The sequence below is a fragment of the Bubalus kerabau genome, chromosome X (genome assembly GCF_029407905.1).
Source record: "Bubalus kerabau isolate K-KA32 ecotype Philippines breed swamp buffalo chromosome X, PCC_UOA_SB_1v2, whole genome shotgun sequence".
Classification (NCBI taxonomy): Eukaryota; Metazoa; Chordata; class Mammalia; order Artiodactyla; family Bovidae; genus Bubalus; species Bubalus kerabau.
Genome location: NC_073647.1, coordinates 127556729 through 127575175, shown reverse-complemented (window position 1 = coordinate 127575175; position 18447 = coordinate 127556729). Strand labels below are relative to the sequence as shown.

Below are 18447 nucleotides of genomic sequence, written 5' to 3'. Positions count from 1 at the left end.
AGTGACTGCAGCCATGAAATTAAAAGATGCTTGCTCCTTGGAAGAAAAGCTATGACAAACCTAAACGGCGTATTAAAAAGCAGAGACATCACTTTGCCGACAAAGGTCCGTTTAGTAAAAGCTATGGTTTTTCCAGTAGTCATGTATGGATGTGAGAGTTGGACTATAAAGAAAGTTGAGCACCAAAGAATTGATGCTTTTGAACTGTGGTATTGGAGAAGACGCTTACAAGTCTCTTGGACTGCAAGGAAATCAAACCAGCGAATCCTCAAGGAAATCAATCCTGAATATTCATTGGAAGGACTGATACTGAAGCTCCAATATTTTGGCCACCTGATGGGAAGAGTCAACTCATTAGAAAAAACCCTGATGCTGGGAAAGATGGAAGGCAGGAGGAAAAGGGGATGACAGAGGATGAGATGTTTAAATGGCATCACCAACTCAATGGGCATGAGTTTGAGCAAGCACCGGGAGATGGTGAGGGACAGGGAAGCCTGGCGTGCTGCAGTTTGTGGGGTCACAAAGAGTTGGACATCACTGAGCCTCTGAACAACAACCAGTGAATCAACTGAAATCAGGATCTTTTCGCAATCATTGCTCTAATAATCACCTGCTGAACAAATTATTCACTTTCTACGTTCATCACAATTTTCCAAACAAGTCTGTGGGCTTCCCAGGTGGTGCTAGTGATAAAGAATCTGCCTGCCAATGCAGGGGACTTAAGAGATGCTAGTCGGATCCCTGGGTCAGGAAGATCCCCCAGAGGAGGCATGGCAACCCTGTCCAGTATCCTTACCTGGAGAATCCCATGGACAGAAGAGCCTGGTGGGCTATAGTCCATAGCATCGCAAAGAGTCAGTACTACTGAAGTAACTTGGCATGCACACACAACCAAGATGATGATAAGTATAAATTCTATATTACTGAAATATTTATTATGATATAAGGGAAGTGTTTGTGGAGAGGATTGCTGCATTTTACTTCTTTTCCACTTTTTTAAACATTAGCCCTTCTGGTTCATCAAACCTATCTTTAAGAACTCCTGCTAAATAAGTGTTCAAAACATTTTTTATTTTTCATGCTCCATTGGCATTTAGCATATGTTCTCAAGATTCTCAAGGTCAGGGAGCAATTCCTGTATCTCATGGCATGAAGCACATATTAAGCTTAAATAAATGTGTCCATTATTCATGCTGTTGGTGGTATTGATAAAGACAACAGTATGAAAACAAAAGGACCATTTACAAACAGCTTTTCTTCTTTTCTTTTCTGGACTTGAAAAGCAAAGTGATACAGATTTTGTCTTCCAGAACAAAAGAATCCCTTTCCTATATATAAAAGTAAATAAGGTCAAGTTTCTGATCTGGAGCTGAAAGAGCTAACTCAGGTCAACCTTTATTTCCCTTCCCAATCTCTGCATCTTAACAGGGAGTAGTAGGGACTAACAACAGAGCTTGAAATTATGGCCATAGGGAGCACTTTTTGCTGGCCATCCTAAACTTTTTTTCTATTATCTCCATAGGAAGCAAAGTGATTCTCTGTAATTTTTGGTAAGAGTACTTCCTACTACACCTCCCCAGCCTGCACTTTTCCTTTATCTACTGTGCCACAACTCCAGTCCAAGGTGGTGCCTGTATGGCTACCATTTCCCCTACCTACCTTTCCCCTACCTACCTACTTCTGCTCTGACCCTTTGATCTTTCAAAAATGTGAATCAGATTACTTAATTTCTTTCATTGAAATTCTTTTAGATATTTCAACACTTCTGAAATATAACCTGAACTTTTTATAGGAGCCTCTAGGGGGTAGCCTACATGAACTCCATCCTGATTTTATCCTAATCTTTCCATGATTTGCTGGTTTCCTCCCTCCAGACCTCATTTCTGTCTTTTTGGACATGTCAAACACTTCCCTACTTTGGGACATTTGTGTGTATTTCCATTTTTCCTAATATCCTTCCTTTAACTCACTATATAGCTGGTTCCTGCATATCCTTGGGGTTTGACTCAAATGTCATCACCCCAGAATAGTATTTTCTAAGTTATTATAATCTATGATAATATAATTTAGATATTCACTTGTTCACTAACTTTATTCCTATAAGCTCCATGAAGACATAAATCTCCCTCCTAATTTTCTCCACTAAATACCTAGTATCCATTATTTTCATGGCACACACCAAGTGTTCAAAACTATGTATTGAATTAGTGTCCATGGGATTTTCTAGGCAAGAATACTGGAATAAGTTTCTTTTTTTTAAATATAAATTTATTTAATTGCAGGCTAATTACTTTACAATATTGTATTGGTTTTGCCATATATCAACATGAATCCACCACGAGTGTACATGTGTTCCCCATCCTGAACCCCCTCCCACCTCCCTCCCCATCCCATCCTTCTGGGTCATCCCAGTGCACCAACCCTGAGCATCCTGTATCATGCATCGAACCTGGACTGGTGATTCGTTTCACATATATTATACATCCTACTCCAGGGGGTTTTTCCAACCCAGGGATCAAACTCACATCTCCTGTGTCTCCTGCATTGTAGGTTGATTCTTAAGCACCACACCATCCAGGAAACCCCAAAGTTTCAATTGTGCAAGAGTTAATTCTAGAGATCTGCTGTACAACACTGATTTACACTTAACACTTTATTTACACTTAAAAGTTTGTTAGGAGGATAAATCTCATGTTATGAGTTCTTGTCAACTTTTTTTTAAGAAAAGAAAAATATTGTGTCGGCAATCTAGGGTTAAAGAACAAAATAACACACTTTTAAAGTTTTAGAAAATAAAAAAAAAAAAAAACACTTGTTTTGTTATAATCAATGCTGCCACTTCCCCAATGGCTGGTAAAAACAACAAAATAATGATTTCCTTGACGTGATTATATCCCTCACAACTGAAATGAGTTCAAAGCATATTTCAAACTGTTTCCATATTTACATTTAAAAAGAACATTTAATTTCTTCTTTGTTATAATAATGGATTACCCTAACAAACTTTTTGCTATTTTCCAAACTCATCTAGGGTAGAAAATGATCTTTCTGCTTTGCAGTTTCTAGAAAAGGCTTTAGCAATTGCTTTGGGAGGCAATGCTACCATTTCAATCTTCTAGCCTTAGGCAACCATTCATTTATTTCTGTCTCTTTAGATCTGCATAGTGTGGACATTTCTAATAAATGTAATCATATAATATATGGTCTTTGGTGAGAGGCTTCTTTCACTTAGCGTAATGTTTTTAAGGAAACCATGCTGTAGCATGTATCAGTACTTCATTACTTTTCATTACTGAGTATTATTTCATTGTATGGATATACTCAATTTATTTATTCAGTTGATGGGCATATGGGTTGCTTCCATTTTGAGGCTATCATGAATAACGCTGCTATTAATATAGCATTAATATATTCTCCAGTTCTTAAACCATTTCATATATACATCCTTTCCATTATTTGAGCTCTAATGGGTCACTTGTGACATGGGAATAATAATCATATTCTCAAAGGGTTGCCTGTAAGGACTAAGAATGATGATTTATAAGATTTTTGTTTGTAGACTAAAAATTGCTATCAATATAGAGCACATTTAACTTTTAGTATTATTTTTTATATCATTTTTGCCAGGTACCAACCACCAATTCCTCACACCAATTTTCACTATTCAAAGTACACTTAAAAAGTCAAGTTTCTGTTTAACTGTGAGAACACTAGTGAAGAAAAGGAAAGAGAGGATGAAAGTCAAGATGGATTTCCAGGTCTTTGTGGTAGCTCTTATTCGCCGAATACTTAATATGTTCAAAGCACCATGTAGTAATACAAGTAATGAGATTTACTCCTTGGAGTCAGTTTAGGGAAAACATACATATGGCAGATTCCTTGAAAATAATTATTAGTTAACAAATTTAACTGTAATATGACTTGACATGGTGAATTTTTTACTCACCATTTTTATATGTGTACATAATACATATATATAAATTACATAAAATGTATATAAATTATATAATCTATGTATAACATATGATATATGCAACTATAAATTGCATACACAATTTATAATAATATTAAATACATATACTACATATAACTTTTGTGTAAATATAAATGGCATATAATTAATATATATAATCCATATTTAATTAATGATTATTAAGGAATCAAAACAAGTTTTCCAAATGATTGTATCACAGTGCTAGAGATATTTTGGTTACTACAGTGGAAAGGGGAATATTTTATTTAGACAAAAATGGGGTGAAAATATTTGGCGGTTTTTTATAAACTATCACCATATATATGAAAGATAAAGGGAAGATATGATAATATAGATGAATATATTGATAGCTGTATATATAGAAGTATATATTATTATATATTTATATTATAGTATCATAATCCAATATGTTATCACACATCAACAGTTTGAATACCTTTAAAAAAAAAACAGGAAAAAAGTTAAACCTTAATAAGTTTATATAAATTAAAATAAATTTCAGTGGATACGCTCCTTTGCCAACCAGTTACAGTATAACCATCAACATGTACTTGTTTTTAAGGGAGGTTTATGGATTTTGTGATAATGGAAATGCATTATTCTTAAATAGGTCAATGTTTGAAAATTTAGGACACTCATTCTTTTCCCCAATTGATCTTAGAGAAGCCCAGCAACAAGTACACTGAAATCCACTAGAGGGAGCTGACATGATTGTAAAGTTGTATTCCTTCATTCCCTATCAGTAAAACAAACTCCTCAGCAAAAAATGACTTTGAAGTAAAAGGAAAAAAAACAAAAAATTCATCTTTCAATTCATGATTTCACCAGGAAATAAAAGGGAAAAAAACATTAGAAAGTGAGGAAAGCCCATATATTACACTATACTGATTCTAGAAATGTTATTGTGTGGTAAATTTGTTGCATATTTACAAAGGAAGCAATTAAAAATGCATGTGTTCCAACAAATTTAAAGTCTCAGTCGAAAACAAATATATGCACTTGTGCTTCTCATAACAACTTTAAGTATAACTTTTAAAAAATATTTTTATCTTAATGCTTTGAAATCTAGTTTTACTCTATACTCCTTTGTGTGTACATATATATACATATGCATATATGTATATGGTGACTCAAAAATGCTTTCACTGATACTTAAAAGTGCTCAAAAACCTGCTTGTCAAAGGAAATTTTGTCTTCAAAAGTAGGCTGATGAGTAGGGGTATTTGGACTGTGTATTAATATCCTAAGAGCAAATTGGTGAAAGACAAAAGAGACATCCTGAAAAATTTGCTAGTCATATGGTAGATATTTGCATAACTGCTCCACTCGTATGTTGTATTTTACCAGTAAACGAGAAAAAAGAAGATACAGTATAGTCAGAATGATCCAATAGTAAAATGCAGCCCAAAGAATAATTTGTCCTTGGATGAGTTTCAGTTGCCACATGTATGCTACAGCTATAATATCTTCATATAAATTGATAGAAGTATTAGCAAGACACCTGGCTAGATATTCTTGTACATGAAGCAAACTGGATTTGATGAAAACCTACTAACAGGGCTTAAACTGCTCTTTTATTTCCTTCCGTGTTCCAAACATTGGACTGTAAAATTTGCAACTTGCCAAGGAGAAGTTATGCCTATATACAACATATGCTTTATTTGTTTCTCATAGTCATGAAACTATAATGGAGGGAGAGAAATGGAAATCTAACGTATCCATTTTCCTACAATAGCATTTCATTACTTGTTACTACAGTTTGTAGGGAGCATGGTTTCTTTGATGGAAATCATTCTTTCATGTTAGTACTTACTCTTTTCATAATAAATAACTAATTAGGAAAATATCAAGTCAGTCATGGTAAGTATTTTTACTTACTTGTCTGTAGCTCTTTCTCTCTGGCCTGCATATCAGCAAAGACTTGGTTAAAATGATTTGTAAAGGCCACAAAGTCGGCATCCAGGAACATTGGCCCTTGTCCTTTCTCTTTCAGGGCTATGCTTTGAATTTTTAATCTCTCGATTTGAGGCTGAAGAGTTGACAGCCGGTTGACTTCATCCTGTACCATAATTTAGAGTATTAAATAACACTGTTACTTTGCATACATTACAGTTTTGCAAAGTAAAGTATTTAAAGGCAGTGATGCAAGCTTAGTTAAAGGCTCTTATCAAAAAATTGATAACAAACATCCCAGATGGCTCAAGCAAGCCTCCAGCACACATCATCAATTTGAGAATACCTTGGCTCTTCACTCAATAGGTACCATCGTAAACAACAATTTTTAAATTTCAAAATGACACATTTAGATCATCATCAGGTATGGATGGATACAGTTGAAAAGTACTATGAATGACCTTACATCTTTTTCATAAATCAAACACAGATGTTCCTTTACAACTCTCATCTCAAAACTGTGCATCTTTGCTTCAAATTCTAAGCTTATCCAATGAACAATTTTCTTCCGTAAATTCATTTGTGTAGAATATAAATTATATATATACATATCTATATATGTCTACATATACATTAAATTAAGCCAAATATATGCATATATATTAATGTTATATAGATTAAATACATGTATGTAGAATATATATAATCATATATGTACACATATAATTGTAATTTACATACTAATACATATATACACCCACATACTTTTGTGTTTATAATTATCTAAGTTTTGTATGGTCTTACTTATTCTGACTGAATAGGCAATTGCTATCATTTTAATTAGAGGGACTCTTTGCTCTGTTTTACTCTTGTTGTCCTGGCATAATTGTTAATAACACTCCTTTTCACCCTCAAGACTATTCTGATTTGTTTGATCAAGTCACATGGACACTCTGCCAGGCTATTCAGTGTAGTAGTCTCTAGTCAACTGTGACTACTGAGCATCTGAAAAGTAGTTAGTCCAAATTTAGATGTGTTGTCATTGTAAAGGAGAAGGCAATGGCACCCCACTCCAGTACTCTTGCCTGGAAAATCCCATGGACGGAGGAGCCTGGTAGGCTGCAGTCCACGCGGTCGCTAAGAGTCGGACAGGACTGAGCGACTTCACTTTCACTTTTCACTTTCATGCATTGGAGAAGGAAATGGCAAGCCACTCCAGTGTTCTTGCCTGGAGAATCCCAGGGACGGGGGAGCCTGGTGGGCTGCCATCTCTGGGGTCACACAGAGTCAGACACAACTGAAGCGACTTAGCAGTCATTGTAAAACATACACTAGATTTCAGAGTTGGTATGAAAGTACAAACTCACATAGATTTAAATAATTATTAAATCTTAAAATGATATTTTGATATATCAGGGTAAATATATTATTGAAATTCACTGACTTACCTGTTTTTTTCCTATTTCAGTGTCATTTCTAGAGCATTTAAAATTACACATGTAGTTCACATTTGTGGCCTGCATTCGATTTCTTCGGAACAGTGCTGTTCTTGATATAAATGTTTTCAAACTCTTTAGTCTCCAATGAAGTTGCAGTTCATAAGTATCTGATATATATATAATTTGAACTCAAAGAAATCACAATATGTTCTTTTTTAAAGTATTGTTACCATGATTATTCACTTAGAAATCATAACTATGGATTCATTTTGATATTTGGCAAATCTAATACAGTTATGTTAAGTTTAAAAATAAAATAAAATTAAAAAAAAAAAAAAGAAATCATAACTATGCTACCTCTAGAAATAGTACTTCAGGATCATTTACCATTCAAAATATAAAAAACAGGATAATTAAAATTCAAAAACTGGATCACAAGCCTACTGAAAGTGAAAGTCACTCAGTTGTGTCCAACTCTTTGTGACCCCATGGACTATACAGTCCATGGAATTCTCCAGGAGAGAATATTGGATTGGGTAGACTTTTGCTTCTCCAGCAGATCTTCCTGACCCAGGGATCAAACCGAGGTCTCCTGCATTGCAGGCAGATTCTTTACCAACTGAGCTATTACGGAAATACAAGCCAATTAGAAGGGAAAATTTATAGAATTACAGTAATTATGAACTAAATATAAATCTCATCTTCCTGGAAATTAAAGTAAAATATATATATATATATATATATATATATTTGGATGCATGCATACTCTTTTAGAGAAAGTAACATTTGTCCTAGGAATGAATGAGATAAATTTATCACATAGATAATTTTATCTATTTTTAGAAGATATAAAGATAACTTTCAGAGAAATTTTGGTATGTGGTTATATCGGTATGAGTTGATTCAGGTAGGTTAATCTCTATCAAATTCTGGTAGGTGAAAATGAAAGACATTTAAATAAATGAGGAGATGACCCCCATCTCTCCCATTCAAATATAAAGCCTCTTGATCAAGTGCAAAAAGGTAGGTGTATATTCATAGACGAAGAATAAGAAAGAGGCAAAAGGTAATATTCTGTGGTTTGGATCATAGAATTACAGACATTCACTTTGTACGCTAGACTTGCAAATGGTACCGTTGACATCTGCTGTGAAACATTTAATAACCCGATTTACATTTGGCCAGATGGAAGGCCGTCATTCTCCCTGTTTAGGGGGCTATATAAGGAGTCTACAGTATAGCAAAGTATATTCTGCAAAACAAAGGGGACTTTGAAACTAATAAAACATTTGGGCAAATGTTCAGCTGGGACCTTAAAGTTCTGAGAGTAAATTAAAGGAAATATCATTCTGACCTCAAATATTTAACATTTAAAAGATGTTAACAATGATAACAATTACTCATTTCCATAAAAAGGCCTTAGCGTGGTTGGTCCTCCACAGTAAGGCATGTTCTCTGAGTTTGTTTATCCTTTAAAATTGTATGTTTACCCTGGAAAAACATGTATTTTTCTCAGGAAAATGTCCATGGATTTCTTCCAATTCCTAAAGTGCTCCCTAACCCTCAACATATCAAGAACAGTTCTGGTAAATATTAGATTCGGAGTTAAATCTGCACCCTACCCCTAAAAAACATCTCCAAATAACAGACTAGACTGACAAATAGGAAGGGCTAATCTATTTACCTATCACTAATCACAACAAAATAGTACAATTTTACCTGTTGTGTGAATGATCTTGGGCTGTCCTGCTAAACAGTCTACCTAAGGTGATACATCAAATTAATAGAAACCAATGGGGAAGAGAGAAAGAGTAAGGGTAATAAAAGGGATGGAATCGTATAATCAGAATTTGGAATTTTGTGACTGAATGCAGAAAAAAAAGAATTAATTTCACTTAGGATGATTTCTCTAACCCTGAGAGAATATTTAAGATATATAGCTCCCAGTGATCTCCATTCTCTCCTCAGAAAGAGACCAAGGCCCTAGTGTGCCCTAAGAATCATTGCTTTGTCTCCTATGTGAAAATTGAAAGTGTTAGCTGTTAAGCCAGGTTCTTCTGCCCATGAGATTCTCCAAGCAAGAATGCTGGAGTGGGTTGCCATTTCCTTCTCCTGAGCCAGGGATCGAACCCCGGCCTCCTGCATTGCAGGCAGATTCTTTACCATCTGAGCCACCATATGCTTGCATTTTTGCCTTTTTATGCTCAGTATTCACATCGGCCTTATTTCAGTTCTTTGGTCATTATTGCTCCCTCCCACCATGTTTATTCTGCCTGAAGCCTCCTTCCCTGCTGTTCTCCTAATTTCAACTCAAATGTACCTGCCTCAAGAAAGCTTCCCTCAGTGGCTCTATCAAGGTCAGGTTTTCCATGTTAGATATTCTCCCAGAACTCTGTTTAAAACGTTTGTCCCAGTGGTAATTTTATATCTGTTTATTTAATCATTTACTTAATGTCTTCTCATCTACTCTATGACAATGTTATGAGGGTAGGATCAATGAATGCTCACGCTGACCTTCCCAAAACTTAAGTGCCTGACACCCCAGTAGGTCCTAAAGTAGAACTATCACCCCAGCAGGACTGGAAGGAAGGGCATCAAGCCAGAGAAGATTATTCTCAAACCTTAAATCCAATGGAATCGGCCTTGCTAAATTTTGGACTTGATTAGGATCTATCGAGAAGGCAATGGCACCCCACTCCAGTACTCTTGCCTGGAAAATCCCATGGATGGAGGAGCCTGGTAGGCTGAAGTCCATGGGGTCACTGAGGGTCAGACACAACTGAGCGACTTCACATTCACTTTTCACTTTCATGCACTGGAGAAGGAAATGGCAAGCCACTTCAGTGTTCTTGCTTGGAGAATCCCAGGGACGGGGGAGCCTGGTGGCTGCCGTCTATGGGGTCACACAGAGTCAGACACGACTGAAGTGACTTAGCAGCAGCAGCAGGATCTATCATCCCTTCTTTCTTCCCTATTTTTACTCCTTTGGGAATGGGAATGCCTTTCCCTATGCCTGTCCCACCATCATATTTTGAAAACACATGTGTCGTCCTGGTTTTAATGGTCCACAGCTGGAGGGGCATTTTATCTCGGGATATGTTGAGTCTCATCCATATCTGATTTAAATGATGAAGAGATTTTGGACTTTAGAGTTGATGGTGGAATGAGTTATGACTTCTGGACTTTGGGGGCTCGTGGTATGTGACAAGGACCTAAATAGGGGGTACAGGGAGAATCTGTGGACTGGATGATGCTCCCCCAAATTTACATGCTGAAACTCTAACCTCACAAGATGGCTATAATTGGATATGAGGTTTTCAGTAAGTAATTAAGGTTAAATAAGGTCTTAAACGCAGAGTTTTTATCTGACAGGACCAGTGGCCTTACAAGGAGAGAGAGATCTTTCTCCTTCCATGCACATGTGCCAAGAGAAGACCAGGTGAGAACGTGGTGAGAAGGCAGCTGTCTGCAAGCCAGAAACAGAGTTCTCACCAGAATTTGAACCTTGCCAGACATTCATCTAGGATTTTCAGCCTCTAGAACTGTGAGAACATAAATTTCTTTGTTTAAGCCACCCAGTCTATGGTATTTGTTATGGCAGCCCGAACCAGTTAAAACACTTAATATCATTCTTGGCCACATTAGAGACACTGAATATGTATTTTATGGATGAATGCATTTTGAAGATGTAATTAATATTTATATTTGAATCGCAAGAAACAGGTTAAAGAACTATCATCAGATTTTTTTATTGCAAGAAATGATATAGGTGAAATATTCCACTAATTCACAGAACAAAGTCATGGATTCTATTCTTTAATAGCAAAATGTATCTAGAATTATAGGGAAAAGAAATTCCCTATACTTGTATATTTCACTAATAAAATAAATGCCTCACTATATGGTATTCTTTATCCACAAATGTATTTGCTAAATTTATTTACTTCCTAGTAAAGCTGTAGTTTCATCATGTGAAGAAGCATCATCAAATCCTTCATTTGACTTCCCCTTCAAAATAACTTTGAATTTCCCATCACTTTCTGGGTTCTATAGCCTCCAAACCAACCATGTCATCTCTCCATCTTCAGTTTCCCATTATTTAAACCATTATTTCCAAAGTATGCAGATTAACCCTTATTTACTGCTTTTAAAATTAAACCCAGTCATCTCAGTCTACCCTTAAAGTTCCTCCTGGAAACCTTTTCATCCATCCTGTAAGCAACTTCCCACTTCCCATGAAAAGTGTTTAACTATGCAAACTAACATTTTGTAGTAACTACTTATGCAAAAAGTTCACGTTGTTTCTACTGATATATCTCTTGTTTTCTTACACATGCAGAATACTCTATTAGTCTCTTTCGCAGCCCTTTTGTGTGTGTTGTATCTTGTTTACCCTACTAGATACACAGCCAACCTTCTCGTGTAGCCCAGGAGAATGACAGTTATAGACTACCGCTTTTTGTCCTCTGACTTCTGAATAATTTTAGTTGATGGGGAGTCCTGTTCAGATTCTGGAGGCAAGAAAGAGAGTAAAACAGAGTGTCTATTTTTCTGGCTCCATTCCTGTGTTAGCACTTGGACTGGCTCTGAAAACTGTCTTTACAATGGACATCTAATTCATCTTCAGGCTTTCTGTAACTTCTCTCTCCCTGATCCCTTCTATTTTAAGAATAATAACAGCTCTGATGCTGGGTTACTGTACTATCCCTTGAGATTCCTCTATATTCCAAGCACATATAAAAAGTATTTTTGTAAATGACCTTCCTCTAGTTATCCAAATTTAATAACTGCCATTTAAACAGATTTTCCTCATATATCCGATTATATAGGATATCAGCTGCTTGCGTGTTTGTGTGGATTCCACATTTTGAACATATGACTGGGTTTTCCTCTTAACTGTTATAAGAAAGGGCTCCAAATTATTTTCTACTTTCCATAGGATACATGTGGTTCCCACATTCCAATACTGTCTCATCATTTTGCAATCTGACAAAATCAATTAATTATGTATAACTAAGCTTGCAGGACTCAGGTATCCATATGTTACCTATTTAAAATGATTTTCTTCACATTTATTTTAATCTTTACTGTGTTTCACTAAACCCATAAAAGGAAAATTTTATCATTAAGTACTCTTCTATTCTTCTGGAAATTTCTAAGAAAGTCCTATTTATGATGCTCCAAATAGGAGCAAAGATTCTTACCTTACAATTTTTTAACTGGCTTTTAACTGCTGTTGGCTCTGATGGGGTAGTGGGTTGAGTTTTCAACCAGTTTTCTGCAGTAGTTGTCATCTGCTCCAATTGTTGTAGCTGATTATAGAAAGCGATGACGATGTTCTGATATTCCAGCCAGTTAAGTCTCTCACTTAGCAATTGGCAGAACTCGATCCACCGGCTGTTCAGTTGTTCTGAGGCTTGTTTGATACTGTCAGCATTAACACCCTCTAGAAAGACAGATTTAACAAATATATATATCCACTGAAGCCACAAACTGAAAGACATTATCTGAAAACCAATGTTGACTCAAGTTTAAAACTATTCATCATCTGAATGATTTCAAATAAATCATTTATTTATTGAAGAAGCTGAAGTATCAATATGATTTCTGATTGTTGATTGCAAATTGCTGGAGTTGCATTTTATCAAAGAACATGAATACAACAAAGTACTAGATAAGGATACATAAGATATAGTAGAGTAGAATACATTTCAATAAAAACAAAAAATGCACAAAGTTATGAGGGGGGGATGGAAGATTACAGTCAAATAACTTTTTGGATATTTCCAAATAAACGTTAAATATCATGTATATTATTAAACTATATGTCTAAAAAGTAACATATTTTTACTTTTTAAAAAGATTTACAATTAGTTGAATTGTTATTATTTGGATTTTTTGTTTAAATTCCCTTTATTGATCACTGTGTCATACATGTCTTTAATTAAAATATGGGCATAAAATTTTAAATTTCCAATTTCTTTTTTAAAAATTTTATTGGCCATCTAGTTGATTTATAGTGATGTGTTAGTTTCAGGTATACAGCAAACTGAATCAGTTATACATATACATGTATCCACTCTTTTAGATTCTTTTCCCATGCAGGCCATTACAAAGTATTAAGTAGAGTTCCCTGCACTACACAGCAGGTTCTTATTAGTTATCTATTTTATATACAGTAGTGTGTATATGTCAATTCCAATCTCCCAAATTATCCCTCTCCTCTTCTTATTCTCCAGTAACCAGAAGTTTGCTTTCTACATCCATGACTCTACTTCTATTTTGTAAAAAGTGAACATGTATTTAAAAAAATCAATTTAATTATCTGTTTATGCTATACAAGGCCAGAAATAAGCAGACTGAACAGAAGTCCAAAGAAAGAAAACAAGCATTAGGAAAAAAAAAATCTTTCTAATTATAAGAAGATTTTTGAATTATTTACACATCATTTACAAATGTGGAGGTTGATCTGAATATTTGAAAATGAGCTACAGAAATACTCAAGCAGAAAAAAGTATATCAAGGGCAAAATGGAAACATAACCATATCCTTATCAACTTTAGCCTTCCAGAAAACCTACTATGTCTTACGGAATATGTTGTCTTTTAACAAATTTCATCTCATTTAATTTTTTTTCAAAGTGTGATATGTAACTAATGCCAATATGTAACTGATGCTGTACTAACGAGAGTACAGCAATATCACATTATTAATTCTGTAGAGTTCACAACATGTAAATGTTCTTACACACACAATTTGTTTACATAGCAACTTCTTTAATAAATTACACTAAAGAAAAATATTAAATATAATATGGACATTAAAACATAGCTATGATAGCACTGATAACTTCCTAATATTTCTGAAATACTGAATACTCAAATGTTTCCTATTCCTACATATATTCACAGACTCAAAAGAGATCATAAGCTCAGTGTAAGAGTCTTCCTCTAGATTAAAGTATTTAAGGGGCTATTGCGATCTAGTGAAGACCAACTTGTCCATGAGAATCTACTTTTATGAATGTCCATTTTATACAACTTTCTGATAATATGATTCAGTTAAAAGACCAGTAAGTTATTAAGAAGTCTGAAGACCATCTCTAGCAAATATGAGGCCTGAAGTTCTGCTAACTTGTACATGCCTCCGCTTTCACTCTTTATAAAGAATAAAAAACATGGATTTGAAGTCAACAACTATATTATTTTATTCTCTTCTACTTTTCTCTGCTCAGATACTCTGATTTATATTTTGTTGTAATTATGCTATGCTGCCAAACCACATCTCTCAATTCATTTGAAACACAGCTCTAATTTCGCTAATTTCAGAGTTTGACACTATTCAAGATGACACTGCAGAAAACAAACCACAAATATCATTTCCACATATACAGCTATAAAAGGCAGCCTGTGGTTTGCAGGAGCAAACTATTCCTCTAATACCCTTGTAATAGTTAAGGAAACAACTGGTTTTATTGAGACATTGAGACATCTGGATGTTTCGTGGGATATTCTGCTTGGGATAATTTGGTTTTGAGCAGTGACCAAGAATTATACCAAAATATGTTCCGAGGGATGCCACTAAGAAACTATAGTTATAAAATCATGTTTGTTGCAAAGTATAAGAGAAGAATCCAAATGTCTGGTCATATAGGCACTCATTCTGAGAAAAATACTATGATAAAATGCTGATAATATTGCTGGAAAATGAAATGGAGTAATTTAAAAATACACAGGGTAGAAACTGTAAATTATGTTAGAAAATGACTCAAAAATGTGCCATGGATCTAAAGGACCAGATGTTTAGGAGAAATATTTTCAGCATATATTAAATGTGAATAAGCACTTAGAAGAAGGGAGTCCTTGGTATTTCAAGTCCATGACAGACAAACAAGAGGTGCTAAAGTAAACTAAAAGTACTGATGGAATGATGCTGGAGTGAATTTATTTAGCATTAGTCCAAATGATAAGGGAATACAGAAAATATTGTCTCACTGTTCCTGAGGTCAACCATATGAAAACCCTTAAGCAATTGGAAAAAAATAATAAATTAATTTTCATATGAATAATACATGTTAATTTAATCAGCAAAATACAAATTAAATTATAATTCAGTATCAGTAAGTTCCATGGCACCTAATAAAATCCAGAGATAGACTTTAATGAGTCCTTGATCATTACCTGAAATTATCAGTTCAATGCCATGCCTAAAATATGTCCAAATGCTAAACATTGCTTCAAAAGAAATTAATATAAATGGGAAAAGTGAATTGAGTACCATTCCACTTTGAAATCTACAGTACTCTCCACTAATAAGCATACTGACTTTTATAACTGAATAAAGGGAATGAAAGTATAACAACATGTACAAGTAGGATCTCTTACGAGGATAAATGGTAAAGGCAGGCAAAAGTTCACAGTAAGAGCTCTGGTATTAGGCACACCTGAGTTCAAATCTGACCTCTCCCTTTACTAAATGAGTGAACTTGGTTCTGCTAAGTACTCATATTGGACTTTACTTTTTTCATCCATGGAATGAGGATTGACATGTACACACTACTGTATATAAAATAGTTAACGGACAAGGACCTACTGTATAGCACAGGGAACTCTGCTCAATACTCTGTAGTACTCTAAGTGGGAAAAGAAGCTGGAAAAAAAATAGACACGTGTATACATATAACCAAATCACTCTGCTGTATACCTGAAAGTAACACAACACTGTTAATCAACTATACTCCAATATAAAATAAAAATTTTAAAAAATACAACTGACTTCATAGAACACCTATCAGGGTTCTGAGTTAACATGTGTGAATTGTTACACCAAACATGACATATACCAGGCAACCAATAAATATTAGTCAATGTTAATATAAAGAAATGAAAAAAGAACCTATAGGAAACAAGGAAAAGAGATCATATCTTTCAAATGGTGAAATTAGGGACAGGAGGAGTTTTTAATGATTAAAAAAGATCATTTGTGAAAAATAATAAATATTTTTTAAAGATAGTAGTAATTTTATTTAATATGGCACTAATATGGAATGAAGTATATTTATACATTTTATAAGAAATCATATCAATCAGCAATGAATACATAAGAGCTTATTAGGGAATCTTGGAATAATCGGTCATAAATTTATAATCATTTGAAATTCAAGTTACAAAGTATAGCCATGCCAAAAGTTAAAAACAGAAATTTCTACATGTCATTGAATAATATATGATTTTGACTGCAGAAAATCAGACATTTTATTATTAAGGCTTTATATGGAAATACTGTATTAATTCATATACGAATATGCTTCCTGCTCAACTACAATATATCCTGTCTTTCTAAACTATAAAATCTCCTAAGAAAAATGTCTCCACTGGAAGTATCTGATAGAATTCTCAGCTTAGAGTAGGTACAAAATGAACACACTTTACCTGTGAACTTGCCCAACACCAAATCAATAGCCTACTTCATACAAATACAAACACTAGGGGAGCAATAGTCGTAGATGCGAAAAGCCAAATACAGAGACCCAGGCATTCTCTTTTCCTTCGAATTTGATCCCTTGGAGGAGGGATCAACTAAAATTGTAAATGTTATTACTTCAACTTCATGAATTAATTGGCCATCTATTATCTACTACTAGTAATGAGATTATGAAAAAGTCCCTTAAAACTTTTCAGAATAAATAAAGGTACTGTTTCCTCAGCAAATACTCCCATGTGAATAATTTTATTATTCAATATAATTTTTTATGTGCATTTCATAGAATTATGCTTCTTAACTGAAAAATTTTCAGTTTCAAGAAAGTTTATAAGTGCAGATACCTGCAAAGTTTTAAGTATCAACTGTTTGAGCATCTGTTTTTTTTAATTTTTTCTTAGCTACTTAAGAACACAAACATTAACTCACCAGGCATTATGAACAATACTTATGGAAACCATTTCATAGTAGCACATTAGAATCTCAGGGATAATGGATCATAATCCATTCACATTTCATATTCTAAACAACCCCTGAAATAGTCTATGAATAAATATATTGCACCCAGAGGAAATGGATCATTACTTGAAGTGCATCCATTAATTTTATTACTTGTATACAGTGCATAACAGACTGTTAGAATAATTTTAATTGTGCACCACCTTCCATGCAAGTACTTCAAAACTGCCACTTAAAGTGAAGTATTCCTCATCAAGTATATTCATCATTAGCCATGAAGCCAGGGTAGAATAATACAAAACCTGTGTTTTCAGAGCTCTTGAGTTAGAAGAATATTTGGAGTGAAAACTTAAAATAAAGTTGCTAATAGTCTCCTGTTTTTGTTGCATATTAAGTGAGGGTCATTACAAATCCATTTGGCATTTAATATAACAGCCTAAAATGTAATTGAAACTTAATCAGAGTCCATGAAAATAAGGTCTGGGTATTATAGACTAATTCTAGGGTGTTTTCTGATGACGCTAACTTTTATACAACTGCCACATCATCTTGTTTTAAAAAATAATAGCTTTAAAAAATAGGTTGTGCATAAAATTCATGCCCCTAATAAATCTAATATATACATTTACAAATATAACATTTTTCATTTTTTTCTTTTTCTAAACAGCACTGAAAATTAAGGTAAAAGTATTTACATTTAAAGTATTTACATTTTAAAGTATTTAATGAACTATAAACCAAAATACTAAAAATACAGTTCCATACTTAATATTATGGATAAGAGGAGCCCTTGTCTGTGTAATTATGATATTTAGCAGACTATTAGGTTTTACCCTAATTTTCCTTTTTTCAGAAGAAAAAAGTCAGATCTCTACTCGTATTTGCTTTTGTAACTAATTTTCCACAACAGTGACCTCTTTAATTTCCTCCCTTCACACACTACACTCACAGACACACAGAGACACACACAGACACACATACCAGGAACTGAGTCTCTTCCTTTGGAGATTAAAGTCAAACAAAGAAAAATGTGCCTGTCAATTAACAACATTTATTGACTGTGAACTCTGTGTAGACCATTATCCCAAGTGTCACGTGGAAAAACAGGAAACATAAATCAAGCTGCCCAGAACTCAGAAAATAATAAGAGAAGAGGAAATGAGTACAACCGTGGAAAGCTAC

General features: G+C 34.3%; 1 protein-coding gene across 5 annotated transcripts in view; it reads right to left on the bottom strand.

Moving 5' to 3' along the window:
• DMD (dystrophin) overlaps positions 1-18447 on the bottom strand; it is a 2389494-nt gene that overhangs the window by 1468655 nt on the left and 902392 nt on the right. For all 5 annotated transcript variants that reach the window (XM_055564496.1, XM_055564495.1, XM_055564498.1 and 2 more), the window contains 2 exons: positions 12531-12772; positions 5873-6053 (listed from right to left, as the gene is read on the bottom strand). In XM_055564496.1, coding sequence (XP_055420471.1) covers positions 5873-6053; positions 12531-12772 — 423 coding nt within the window. The remainder of the gene's footprint in view (positions 1-5872; positions 6054-12530; positions 12773-18447) is intronic.